The sequence below is a fragment of the Nanorana parkeri genome, unplaced genomic scaffold, assembly GCF_000935625.1.
Source record: "Nanorana parkeri isolate BGI_ZX_2015 unplaced genomic scaffold, ASM93562v1 scaffold362, whole genome shotgun sequence".
Classification (NCBI taxonomy): Eukaryota; Metazoa; Chordata; class Amphibia; order Anura; family Dicroglossidae; genus Nanorana; species Nanorana parkeri.
The window spans coordinates 717,079-731,242 of record NW_017306630.1 but is presented as its reverse complement, the minus strand read 5'-3'; the positions used below and the strand labels follow the sequence as shown (position 1 = coordinate 731,242).

The window sequence follows — 14,164 nt, the reverse complement described above, 5'->3', positions numbered from 1 at the left end:
GATCAAAAAAGCCGTAGGTCACGTCTTTCTGCCTTGAGGAAGGGACCCTGCGCGACCCCGAAACGTCGGGTTTTTTGATCACTGTGACGCCTTTGTCCAATTAAAGGGACATATTCAACTTTACTAATGAGTGCTGTTTTTTTTGTTCTGTTAATAGCAAGATCTCAAGGTAAGAAACCGTGCAACAGATTGACAAAAACAGATGTTAATTTTAACTCTCAATTCATGTCACCATTACAGAGTAATGAGCCATGAAATAGCATTAAAGCTAGTGCTTTTTGATTTCTGACACTCTTGCATGTGGTAAGCATCAATGAGGCTGCACAAAGGCAGATGGTCTGCTTTGCTCTGAGCCTAGTAAGGTATATGCCATTCATTTAAAATTAATGCAATCTATAGGTGTCCATAATTATTGTGCTGGCAACCCAGCTGCTAGCCGCTGAACATGGCTATGCCCACAAGGAAAACATTATTACATTAAATGTTAATCTGGACAGTTATATGATCATCAGAGACATGTTACTTTAACAACAGCATGTGCAAGCTTTTTTTTTTGTGGATGCTCTATTTATAGGACCAATAAAGCTAAAATCCAGGCTTGTTTATATGAAATAGTTAATGATACAATGCCTTAAAAAATAAGATATGAATTCTTAATTACTCTATTGATGGCCACTACAGATAACCTGTTGATGCTTTTTCCTTGTCTTATATATCAAATAGCAGAATGCATTATGCTATACAGTAAATGTCATTATGTGGAATACCTCACATTCTGATGAATATTGTGATGAGTATGACAAGCTGGGTCTCTCCTCCCTATTTGTGAGAGCATTTTATATTTTTTAAAGTTTATATGATTGTTACTGCACTTACATCTTTTGCACCCTTTCTTCTGTTTTATTATTCTGTTCAGGGCATGGGTCATCCCTATCCTATATGAAGGGTGCTGCAGGACCAGTGCATGAAAGGACCATATTAAAGTTGACACTCTATGTAATTTACTTTCTATGACCAGGAAGCCTTAAAGCACAAGTTGAAAATGTTATTTGTTAGAACTTGCCTATACCTATTAATGATTATATGGGAACTTCTACCTACATAATGGTGAACGGTGATTATATTAATGCTACTTTATATGAGGCAAATTGTGTTTAGGTTTATTGACCTGGTAGTCCCTGTAGAGAAATATATATGTGGTCCCTCCCTCCATAAAGGTCACATAAAAATTCAGGTGTCGTTACACGTTAGGATCTTGTTGGCAAGCAGAGCCCTTGCTGATATTAGCAGGCTCCATTAATGTAGGACACAAAGATAGGGGAGGCTGCGTGCTGGAGGACAAGCCATTCACTAACTGGTCAGTGTTACAATGTCTCTCCAGGGTTAATTGAGCTCTTTTTCCCATGGTAAGGATGCCTGCAGCTTGGTTCCCTGAGCCTTGGAGCAATCTTTGAAGCCGTGTCTGCATCATCTGGTTGCTGCTCTTCCTTTTTCCCAGGGTAAGAATCCCAGCTGCATGGTTGCCTGACCCACGAAGAAGGTCATACAATCGACAGGAGCAGGTCTTCTGCCTACAGCAGTCTGGTGCACTGTCTGACATCATGGCAAGTGAGAAAAGAAGAGCCAATATCAGCACACAGCAAGTCTTCTTCACCTGTAAAGATCAACAAGGCTTTGTGACACACTGATCCACATATATTTAGAGTGAATACCTAGCTCAATAACTTAGGCAGTGTTAAAAGGAACTGAACTGTGGAACCTCTGCCCACTATAAGGCAGGTAGAGAGCAAAGGACTTGTCACCAGTATTATCTGTGGTATACCGGCAGCTGACCTTTCCCCCAGTAATTACTTACAATGCCCTTTTCCACACTATGTATGTGTGTGTGTGTAGGCAAATTGATAGTTGCTTCTTCATGTCAGAGCATCCAGCAAGAAGAACAGAGAGCAGAACAGTAGTGACATCTAGTGACATCTGAGGCATTACTGCTTTAGATATCACACTGTAGATATGCAGCAATGAGGCCATAGCCTAGGGTTGCCACCTTTTCTTCAAGTGAAACCCGAATACTAGTGCCGCACACAGCAATTTTGTTTGGGAGAATATAGTGGAGAGGAGAGGCAGCCAGGAGAAAGAGCAAGAAGAGACAGCCAGGCGAGCGATTAAGGAGACCGGCTATAGAAGACTACAAATCCTGGCAATACATTATACAGCAATACAATATAATATGAAGCTACATATTCTTTGATGTTCTGGGGTGACACCCTGCTGTCTCCAGGGTCTCAGGTAGCCCGTGCGGGCTCTCACCAGGGCTGTGTGGGCTCTCAGGTGGGCTATGCTGTGCCTAGGGTGGGCTATGCTGTGTCTCGGGTGAGCTATGCAGTCTCTCAGGTGGTCTATGCATGCTCTGATAATAAAAAAGCAAATACCTAGGAAACCCATTTGTGCTCCTATTCAAATACCCCACCGCAACCACCTCAGTCAGTAACAAATATATACCAAACTAAAAAGAGTACCATTATGCAAAGGACAAAATAGGAAAAAACTTTACTTTTCAGACCAAGGGTGCTTGTGGCAATTCATACCAAAAGATACCTTTTGTTGATACAAAAGTTAAATATGACGCCGCAACCAAACCCCCCGACCCCCGGATAAAAATGGTTTTGACCATGTTGTCAAGTATAAAACACACACATACCCATGCACCCTAACCACCGGAGGGAGCAGAGGCACATAAGCCGATGCTTCCTCTATAGCGCTGGCTCCTGCCACAGGCGGAGTGATACCAAAAGCACTACGCCTGTGAGGAATCCATAGTGAAAGCGCGCTTCGCCCATTCTGGTTACCAAATTGCTCTTGGAAAGGTACGGCACCCCTGATTGCCCTGATCACCCTATTCTTAACTTTGCCATTTTGGATTATTTAATTTGGATTTGGAATGGACATTAAAAAAAATAAGACCTACCCCGAAAATAAGGCCTAGTGTGTTTTTTTGAGCCCACAAAAATATAAGAGTGTCGTATTTTTGGGGAAACACGGTCATTCTGACAGAGCTCTCACTGAGAGCTTATGTAAACATTAAATTGGATACAATATCAGCCCCTCACCAGCCAGTCCATTCTACTATGTATCCATATACATTGCTATACTTCACAAAGCATCTCCCACACAGGGGTTGACACCAGCTGCAGCCAGTGATAAAATCATTACTCACAGTTTACAGGACTCAATACAAATATCCCACATGAGTGCAGATTTCTCGGCTCATAGACAAGCCAACATTTATTGTGAACAGTAATGGCAGCGTTACCATCCGCCACCCAAGGACCTGATGCAGATTTTGGCTGAATCCAACTTCATGTTTACATAAGATCTCAGTGAGAGCGCTTGCTGGGGACAATAGTGTCCTGTGTCCGGGTATCAGCTGGCCTGACACCCGGACACAGGTCTCTAAATGACCAGACTGTCAGGGTGAATCCCGGGCAGGTGGCAGCCCTACAAATAAGTGCCTAGATACCCTCACATACCAGGAGATGTGCTACTATTTTGCAAGGGGAATTCAAGACAAAATGTACATTTTTCACGGTACTAATGAAGCACAAGTAACATATTACCTATTACACAGCAAACCTTCACTTTTTGAGTTAAGTTGCACTTTGTTATTCTTTTGGTATGTAGTACTTAATTATTATCTGTAGGTGGCTCTGTTGGTTTTAACTACAGAAAATCCTTTGACCGATGGACAGTTAAGAACAGTAGCAGAGCAATAACACTGTGTTGATTTGGAATTTGCATACAATGGTCGGTCTAATATAAATTGCAGCTTATACCATATTACATTTAAACAATATAGAATAGAACAGTACAAGTGCTACCATTTTGCAATGTATTTGTTAAGTAAAGGATGGTATAGAAATATATACTTACCAGGCAGCCACTTGAGATGTTCTAAAGCAATAAAAGTAACAATCAAAATCAATGCCATTGATTAATAACTGGTATGTGAGATTTCAAAGCCTAGCAATAACCCGGTTTATTTGTCATCTAAGCAGTTGGGAAGCAAGTGTCTAAATTACTGTAATTTATAAAGTGCTGGGCTCTGAATGTGTGATAATATGAAACCCTAAAGCAGAACTCCAGTTTTCTATTAATGCTGCTGGAGGAAAAATCTATGATGTCATCAGATCAGTCAGAAGACCCTTAAAAATGTATAAAAATATATGGCAAGAATATGTGGATTCTTGTGGCTGGAATGACAGGTGGTTCCAGACAGCTCTGGCCACATGTATCCCCATGTCCTGTTGTTACTTGCAGCTAGGGATAGAAGATCAGCTCTGGCTCCAGACAGATTGATATGGTTCTAACTGCTAACTACTCTACAGATACATCTTAAATAAATATATACAAACTCGTATCTGTGCATACACACAAACCTTATTCCACCACCGTGTCCGAAGGAATTTTTTCATTTTTTCACACACATTTTAAAATCTGCACTTTATTACTAGAAAGTTACTTAAAACCCCCAAACATTTATATATTTCCTGAAAGCAGAGACCATGTAGAATAAAACAAAGGCAGTAGTAATTTTTTTTGTGTTGCATGATATTTGTGAAACAAAAAATATATTAGAAATGTGCAGAGGATTTATGAAAATCTATTTTTTTGAGTTATTCCTTCATTTGTTGGATTAGTGCTCGCTTCTTAGGTCAGTTGCTTCTGGCAGCGAAGTTTTTAAAAAATTTTATAAATATTTGTGAAACTGTTTATTAAATCTTTATCGTCAATTGTTTTCTAAAATATAAAAGATGGGGTTGAGTTCAATGAATAGATACCAAACATATCAAGCCTTAAAATTTGGTTACCACTGTGAAGTGGTAACCAAAATTGCCCATAGGCGACACCTTAAAGTTGCACTAAACTCAGGAGTTAAACCTTAAAAATGCATTCAGGTACCTTAACTATTAACAAAAATGTATCTTATTTGTGTATCACTCAGCTGTAGAGCCTCAAATCATCTCTGAATTGGTGCTGACACTGTCGTTCCTTCTGGAGGATGGCTACTTTTCTTCCCCGTGGTCACTGTGTGTGTTGTAAAGTAGCCACTGCTCCAAGTCACTCCCATGATAGACTACAATCTCACATTTAGTTTACTAATTTGTAGTGAGATTGTAGTCCATCACGGGAGCGAGCTTGGAGTGGTGGCTACTTTATAACACACACAGGGACCATGGGAAACAAAAGTAGCCACCCTCAAGAAGGAAAGACAGTGCTCACACCAATTCAGAGATGATTTGAGGATCTACAGCAGAGTGATGCAAAAATAAGATACATTATGTTAATAGTTAGGGTTCCTGAATATGTTTTTAAGGTTTTAACTATTGAGTTTAGTGTCAGTTTAAAAGTCTTTACAGGTCATCAATTTAGAGTCAACTGCTAATGATGGCCATAGAATTCTTGTAAGCTACAATTATATAAAAACATTTCTTGGGTTTAAATATACTGTGCATGCAAGACAGCCCAAGAACATCTTGGAATTAGAAGTGATCCGCAAGGGAGAGTAGGCAAAAATATCTACAACAAGAACTAAAAGACCCTTAGCTCGGTATAAAACGTTTTTTACAAGTTGATAACTGTACCAAAGGGTGTGTTATTAAATACTAAATTCCTAGGGGGGGCAAAATCTGTGCATGCCACATTGACTATTTTCTACATTCCTATGTTATAAAGTTTGTGAAATAAAATGTACTATGCATTAACATTTTCAAAGATGTAATTTAGCAACACATCGTTTTCTTTCAGTTGTTGTTTTACAGCTGCAGTTCACTAAAAATGTATTAAATATGTCATTTGTTCAGGGGTGCCCAAGCTTTAGCATGAAACTGTGTGTGTCTATGTATATGTATGTGTGTGTGTAAGCATATGTGTGTGTGTGTGTGTATATGTGTGTATGTGTATGTATGTATGTATATATATATATATATATGGGGTATATACATATATATATATATGCAGCCCATAATGTTAGTGATGCACATTTTTAGGACTGATCATTTTTTAAAGCTCTATGTCTTGTTAATAAACGTACCCCATTGGTTAACATACTGCACCGCAAACAGAAGGCACTATTGTAGATTTAACATACCAAGACGTTCCTAGTAAGTGATATGTCTACTACAAGAACACTTGCATAAAATGAAAGTATAGTGATACAATCTAATCTAACGTTAGTTTAAGCAATTTTGTAATTTAGCAACACATCGTTTTCTTTCAGTTGTTGTTTTACAGCTGCAGTTCACTAAAAATGTATTAAATATGTCATTTGTTCAGGGGTGCCCAAGCTTTAGCATGAAACTGTGTGTGTCTATGTATATGTATGTGTGTGTGTAAGCATATGTGTGTGTGTGTGTGTATATGTGTGTATGTGTATGTATGTATGTATATATATATATATATATGGGCTGCATATGCATATATATATATATGCAGCCCATAATGTTAGTGATGCACATTTTTAGGACTGATCATTTTTTAAAGCTCTATGTCTTGTTAATAAACGTACCCCATTGGTTAACATACTGCACCGCAAACAGAAGGCACTATTGTAGATTTAACATACCAAGACGTTCCTAGTAAGTGATATGTCTACTACAAGAACACTTGCATAAAATGAAAGTATAGTGATACAATCTAATCTAACGGTAGTTTAAGCAATTTACCTTGTTGCTGAGAAATTCCATATTCTGATCAGGAGCCTGTAGCAATTGCAGCAAGTTGTGTGCCAACTTGTTCGATTCTTCTGCATGTAGGCGAACAAGGCACCTCATTATATAGATGGTGTTGTCTGTCCTCGAACTTTAAGGACAATTGTGCTTGATCTATTTTTTTTTCTTTTTTGCAGGTCTTGCGAGAGGGCATATCATTTTGCAGAGCTCCTAAGAATAGATGGGGGACAATGGAATGGGGTGACTATAATTACCTGGCTAGAATTTGGCCACCTAACATCACCACGCTACTTGAGGAATGTCTTATAGGACAAGATGCACTTTCATTGTGAAGGATTTCTTAATAGACATTTTCTCAATGTAACTAGGATTTAACAAGGCTTTGAGGGCTGGTGGAATGCGGTAGGTTTTAAGATGCTCTCATTTGAGGTGGACATAAAGTCATAATGATTACACAAGATCTTTCTCCTATGTTTTTAGTTTTCTATATTTAAAGTCTGTTCAGTCATATTATTGACCACAGAAGTGGGCATGAAGATATGACACCCTATTACACTAATGAGTATCTTTCCTGGAATCTTGATTGCAGCAGCAGTGAATAAGTCTTTTGCTGCCCCAGGCAACAGTTGAATTGTCCTAACCAAATACCAGCAGACCTGGTCCTAATCAGGTTATCCGTCATACTCGCCTTGGATGACGTTGGAATGCTCCTATACAACAGTTATTTTGAGTAAATGTCAGTTTAGATTTCTACTCTTTTCTTCTGAAAGAAAACTTATAACTTGTAAACCTGCACTAGAATAATTACAGGAGGACTATGGCGCAACACAAATCACTATTGATGTTCTTTAATACATTTATCCTGACCTTTCTATATGCACATGTCTCTGTCTCCTATGGGCACCAGCCAGAATCTCATAATTTTTTTCTATTCCCTGCAGGAAATGGATTCCTCTCCATTGGTCCTACAGGCCAGGTTAGGCCTTGGTCTTCTTATAAAGTTGTTGTCATTCCTGTAGTTTGCAAGTGACTATTTTCCAATTCTTACATGTTATCTGTGCTGTGTCTTCTTGAACCCCTTATCCTCACCTTAGTTTAGGTCTGTCTGAGATTTCTTCCACTAGGCTCAATTATTAGAACATTCTTGGCAGGGTTATTGGAGGAATTTTACAACAGCAAAGTCACCTAACAACTGAAATATCTAGTTGTTTCTACAGCACCACATCACTTCTACAGATTCTGCACCACCATAAATGTTCCAAACGTCTTATGTTAGCTGTGATATCTGTGCCTAGATATGGTCTTCTAAAAAGTCTTGGATTTTGTAAACAGGTATGTGAGATTATGGTGTACAATAAAGCAGGGCTCAAAATTTCCACTCGCCCCCTCGCAAATTGCGAGTGAAAATTGCGTGGGGGCGAGTGCAAATGAAGCCATTGAGTCAGGCACTCCTCGGGGCGGCTTCTCTCCTCCTCACCGACATGATGACAGTGATCCCTCGTCCGTCCTTCCGGGGTCGCTCCAACTGTAAATAAATAAATAATACAATAAAAATACAAAAATTATTTAAAAAAAGTAAAAACTGCCCCCCCCCCCTTCACACGCATATTATTAGACATGTGTGAATACTAAAAATGTATTTCAGATGAAATGTGTATGTGTAATGCTCTGTGCGTTGTGCTGTGGCTGTATGTGCAATGTCCTGTGCGTTGTGCTGTGGCTGTATGTGTGTTGTGCTGTGTGCGCGTTGTGCCCTGTGTGTGTTTGTTTGTGTTTATGAAGGGCAACTGGTGGCGAGTAACTTCGAAGGCCTGGCTAGTAGCTCAGGACCTGAAATTTTGAGCCCTGCAATAAAGTATACACAGGTTCATCCTGCTGGAACCTGATAAGCACTGTTGATACATGTCTGGGTAAACTCTCAGTGCAGGCTGCTGTAACTTTCCCTTCCACAAGGAATCCAAGCAAATTTAGAATCTTTTATTAAGTGCCACCAGATGATTAGAGCTTGCTAACAAGTTGCCTTCATTAGAATGCCCAGTGTACAGTGGCGTAACAACCGGGGGGGCAGCAGGGGCGGGGGCCCCGGGCGAAAAGTGAAGGGGGGGCGCCGGCCGAAAATGGCACTTTCGGTGGGAAATTCTGCCCCGGGCGCCCAGAACTCTGGTTACGCCACTGCCAGTGTAGGTTGCTCAGTGCAATAGAAAACAGTTTAAATTACACATAGCTGAAATCTAACTACACGTTTGAAAGACCTTATCCATATTTTTTTTACAATATCAGCATTTTGACTGCTATAAGGCTACTTTTTTGGAGTGGTCTGTAAACATGTTTTCAAAAAAAGCTAAAGTAGGCAGCAAAAAGAGTTGTGTTATGTGCTTGTTAAATTGAAATGTGATTGTGCAGATATATCGATGAAAGCTGACTGGACCAGGAAGGTGTGAAAATACCCAGAAGTGAAAATAATCTCTGAAGGTGTGAGAGATGATTGTGTGCGTCTAATAACATCAGAAACCGAAAACTGGAAGACACAAATCAGAAGATGCTTCGTTGCTAGAGAATATCTGAGAGGTTTCTATTACAGGAAAAATATAACTAACTAAAATAAAAACAGCTTCCTCATGATTGCTTTTTCATCTTAGCACTTCAATGTATGTACATTTACTGTATATCTTTACAATTTATCTAAATTTATATCTTGTTTAGCTGGTAAAGTGCTTCTTCATTTACATTTCATTCCTTTCAACCCCATGTTTTCAGCATTTATTATATTAAAAGGTATGTTACAATAAATCATGCTCTTTAAAACACCACCCACCCAGTCAACATGACTACCAGTCACACTGTTTGGTGAACTGTTAGCCCTCAGGAAACTGTCACTACCATGAAAAGGCCAGGGAGTGGTTTTTTCTTCCCAGACCTACAGCTTATAGTCCTCCCCTGGAGCAGTTAGATATTACCAACCTGAAGAGTTGTGCAAGGAAGCTACCAGTTCTTGTACCAACTTGGGCTTAAAGGAGAACTAGGAGGTGAGTGTTTTTCACTCACCTCATAGTTCTAGCCGACCTGTGACAATTAAACTGTCACAGGTCGGCTCAGTAGATCGGGAAGTGAGCGAACACATACCGGCGTTCGCTCAGTTCTCGATCCTGTCACTGCAGAGAGCCGTGACAGGGGAGGGACTGGATTCCCCCCTCCATGCTCCGACCCTCCAGCACTGACTGGCGGAACGGACGGGGGAGGGGGCGGGTACAGCTGGCTCTGCCTCTAGATAGGCAGAGCCAGCTGCCACTCACGCAGCTGGGCGGATCCAGACATAATTGTCGGGATCTGTTTCAGCTGCGGCGTCTCAGTATATCGCGAGCTGCAGCTTGCGGTATACTGAGCTTTGGGTAACGGGAGGACGCTAGTTTGTGTCCTCCCATTACCCTTCAGAGATCTATGGGGAAAAGCCCTAACCCCATAGTTCTCCTTTAATTCAGACATCTGCATCCGTGAAATTACCTTACACATTGCATTGAGGTTTGTGGAGTCAGCCCCCACAGGGAGAGAAAATCGATGTGTCAATGTACAGCTATTAAGGTAACCCTGGCCTTTCTCTCTACTTCTTTAATACCAGGACACTCTCTCTCTACAGGGAAGCTTCCTCTATTTCTAAAACAGTCTCCCAGGCTTTCCAGGGCATGTTGCAATTTAAGCGTCACACCAGTTAAAATAGTCCACATATAACATTATCCCACTAGGGTCAGGGGACAATCGAATAGACTAGCCATTGAGTTTCCAGTGTACAAAAATACTCCCTTCATCAGGGCTTACTGAGAGAAATCATGCATGTGGACTACAATCTCTGCAGCTTGAAATTTGTATTAAGCTGTGTTGGGAAAGCTTCTGGCTTGTCAGCAACTGGTTTGGCAGCAACCTTCCATTTTCAAATATAAGTCTTCCAGTGCAGTCAGTCTTCATGTCTTCCTCTCTCAATTCCCCTCTCTCTTTCCGATAGTTTTCTCTGCAGGGGAATTCTCTCAGTCTTTAGAAGTAGTTTGTCTCAGGTAGTCTTTCTTTATGGAATCACAAGAGAAAGCAGTGATTTAGGCACCAGTTAGAGCTTTACCCCATATAATAACTATATTAGGATAATTTATTTAAGTATAAAGCATCAAAATACACGTCCACCTTATCCCACATATATTAAAAACAGGACAATGTTGCACTGTCTTATCCCACCCCCTCAAATTCTCTGCTCTCTGTGGTCTACATGATAAAGTGTATAACATTTTTAATCAATTGAATTCTATAGCCAGATTTTTGCATTCACATTTTATGTAGATTTAGATTGCATGTGCATTAAATATCCACAAAAACCCATGATACGGCAGTGTTTTATAAATATAGATATATTTATACACATTAGGTGTACTTCTGTGGGGCCTCATGTTTAGGTTTCGCCTAAGGCCTCGCAAACTCTAGATCCGCCTCTGACTTCCTTTTTAACAAATCCCTGTCGATGGTCTTACTGCCAATGCCCAGCTGTCAAAAAACCCACCTGCTGTTAAAAACCGAGCTTCTGAACAGTGTTTGTAAAGAGCAATTTAAGAAATACAATGTAACATTATTGTTACATTGAATTTACTCTATTCAATTCATATGGAGGTCAAATTAATGTCGTTTGATTTGCATATGATGTCAGTTAAAAAAAAAACCTTACAAGTAAAATGAAAAGAAGCATTTTTTTGAAAATACAATTTGATCCTATTTAACCCATAGTTAATCCTAATCAGCCCTAAATAACTCATTTTCCCTTCACCCCCTTAGCTATGATTTTATGCTGATTTTTTTTTCTATTTTGTAAATCATAATTTTTTTGTATTTGTTTTGCTCAATTTCTTTTAGTGTTGCATTAAAATGTGCAAAATTGGGAAAAAAACTCTGATTCATTTGTAATTAACTCTTCAATGTTTTGCACTGGTTTAATTTTAGTGTCATTATAAACTGAATAAATTATAAAATGATAAATGGAATAAGTTATAAAATAAAATCTATACTTTTATATTTGTACTCAGTGGCGTAACAATCACCATAGCGACCCAGGCAGCTGCTATGGGGCCCGGAGCACGGGGGCCTAGCCAGGACATCCCCCTGATGCCGTGCAGGCCGCCTGGGTCGCTATGGCATCTCAGGCTGCTGGCTGTCACTGGCGGCTGTGAGGAATGCGCCGCTATTCACATGTGCAGTGGCGTGTTCCTCCTCACAGCCGCTGCTGAGTCGGTGACAACCAGCAGCTTCAGAGGAGGTGGCTGGGCCCGTCGTCGGCAGCAATGGAGGAGGCAGGGACCAGCAATTGAGGAGGTGGGGCTTAGCGATGGGGGAGGCGGGGCCCGTTGATCGAGGAGATGGGGCCATTGACGGAGGAGGCGGGGCCCACAAGCGATCATGGAGGAGGAGGAGGAGGCGGACAGAGGATTGGAGCAGACAGGTAAGATGGCCTGACCGCCCACCTGAGACCCCGCAGAGAACGGGGAGGTCTTTGAACCCTGAGTTGGCTGTTTTGAGTTGACACTTGTGAAGCAATACTGTTAATAATTTTTTTTGGACTGCCAGGCATTATACACATGCATCAAATCTGAGACACCCCATTTCTGTTGAGAGTGACCTTACCAGAGCCTTTGAGCTTTATCATGATCTGACTAATCTTCTGATCATTTGAATCTAGCACCTCATCTCTACTGGTTCAGTATTCTCCTTCAGCAATGACAGGTGCAGCCTCCAATTGCTGCTTTAGCCCCTGTCGCCATCCCCTCCCCCATTACTTTTTCCAGGTCCCGCAAATCTCTTTAGCAATTTGATGGCCAATGATTATTTAACTCCTGAAGTCTTTGTATTCCTTCCACTTTGCTTGATCTCAGTTCCATCAGTGATGACTTCACCATGGACATGTTAAAGCATATTGAAGCTGAAACTTTTTATTTTCCATATTTCATCTGTAAAATAATTTTAGTTTTTCTAACATGTATTTCCTTTCCATCTTTATTTCCTTTATACATTTTGTTGGACATTATGCTTCCTGGCAGCTTTGTGGAATTCATGATCCAGTTCTTTGACAAGATGTTCTCATTCTCAATTTTAGCTTTTTTTGTGTAATTGTATCTTTTGTTATCCACTTTAATTTCTTGGTCTATGTTATTTTGTCCAGGTTTTTGTCTGATTTATCCTTGATTATTTAATTATATTATAGCCACAATTCATCTGTTTCTCTATCAGTTATATTTAACATCTAAAATATGTTCTAGATTAGTTATTTACTTTAAAGATAATGGATATGTTCTTCAGGTTCTATGAGAATGTAGTCTGCTTGATATAGTCCATCTGGTAATGTTCAGGTTGCTTTGGTTGGTTAAAGGATATATTAGTAATGAAGAGGCTATTGCAGTCACAAAATCCTATTAGTCCAGTTGCTTTCTTTCTATGAACATGTTTTACCACAGTAAATCCTTATATCAGCACGATCCTGATACTAGTATCAGCGGATCCCTGGATTTAACCTTTCTTAAGTCTGTAAGGATACCAAATGCTGGTATCCTGTAGTCAGGTATGACCACATAGATGACTTACACTGACTCCAAATATAGTGTAATAAAGCAGCTTATTGTGGCTGAGGCAGGTGATTGAACCGAAACTAGAGCCTGAGTAAATAATGACAGAATAGTGTGGGTTTGGGGAAAAAAAATGTTGTCTTTTAGGCTTGATCACTGAACACTTGCTGGCAATAACTTAGGACAAATCACACTGATTTGCTTATAGGGGCGACACAGCCTAGACATGTGCACTGGCAAAAAAATTTGTTTCATTTCGCTTTGATTCGAATTTTGCGTTATTTCGTTTTTCAGGATTCGCGTCCGAAATTCGATTGTTTCGGAATTCGGACAAAATTCGTTAGCGGTACTCTGGACTAACTTTCGTCAAAATAAGCCCCCTTGCCCGCAGACCCCCACAACCACCTGGTCAGGGTTGGGTGGAAGAGGCCCTTGTCCCCATCCCCATGGGGACACCCTCCCAATGCCGAGGGCACGTGGCCTGGCAAGGCACAGGGAGGGGGGGGGCGCTTGATCGACCCCCCCCCCCTTTACTGCCCTGCCAGGCCAGGCCAGTGCTCGGATCAAGGGTCTGGTAGGAATGTTAGGGGCTGGGGTTCCCCCTTAAAATTCCTACCAGACCCCACACACTTTTTTTGTTTTAACTTGGGGGGGTCCCTCCTAACATTCCTACCAGACCTATACGCTTTTTTTTTTTTCTTCTGCAGACTATAAAAAAAAAAAAATTTCTAATGTCATTTTGCGGCCAGACTACCACTAACGAATTTCGGAATTGGAAATTCGAATTCGTTTGCATTCGTTATATCTGTAATTCGGAATTCATATACATCCGAATGTCTGAAACTAAGGCTG

General features: G+C 40.5%; 1 protein-coding gene across 1 annotated transcript; it reads right to left on the bottom strand.

Moving 5' to 3' along the window:
• Positions 1-1,201: 1,201 nt before the first annotated feature.
• Positions 1,202-6,765, bottom strand: HCRT (hypocretin neuropeptide precursor). Its single transcript, XM_018558839.1, has 2 exons — positions 6,720-6,765; positions 1,202-1,654 (listed from the first exon to the last, which is right to left on the bottom strand). The coding sequence occupies exons 1-2, from the start codon at positions 6,738-6,740 to the stop codon at positions 1,241-1,243; spliced, it is 435 nt and encodes a 144-aa protein (XP_018414341.1). The 5' UTR covers positions 6,741-6,765; the 3' UTR covers positions 1,202-1,240.
• Between the last annotated feature and the right edge of the window lie 7,399 nt (positions 6,766-14,164).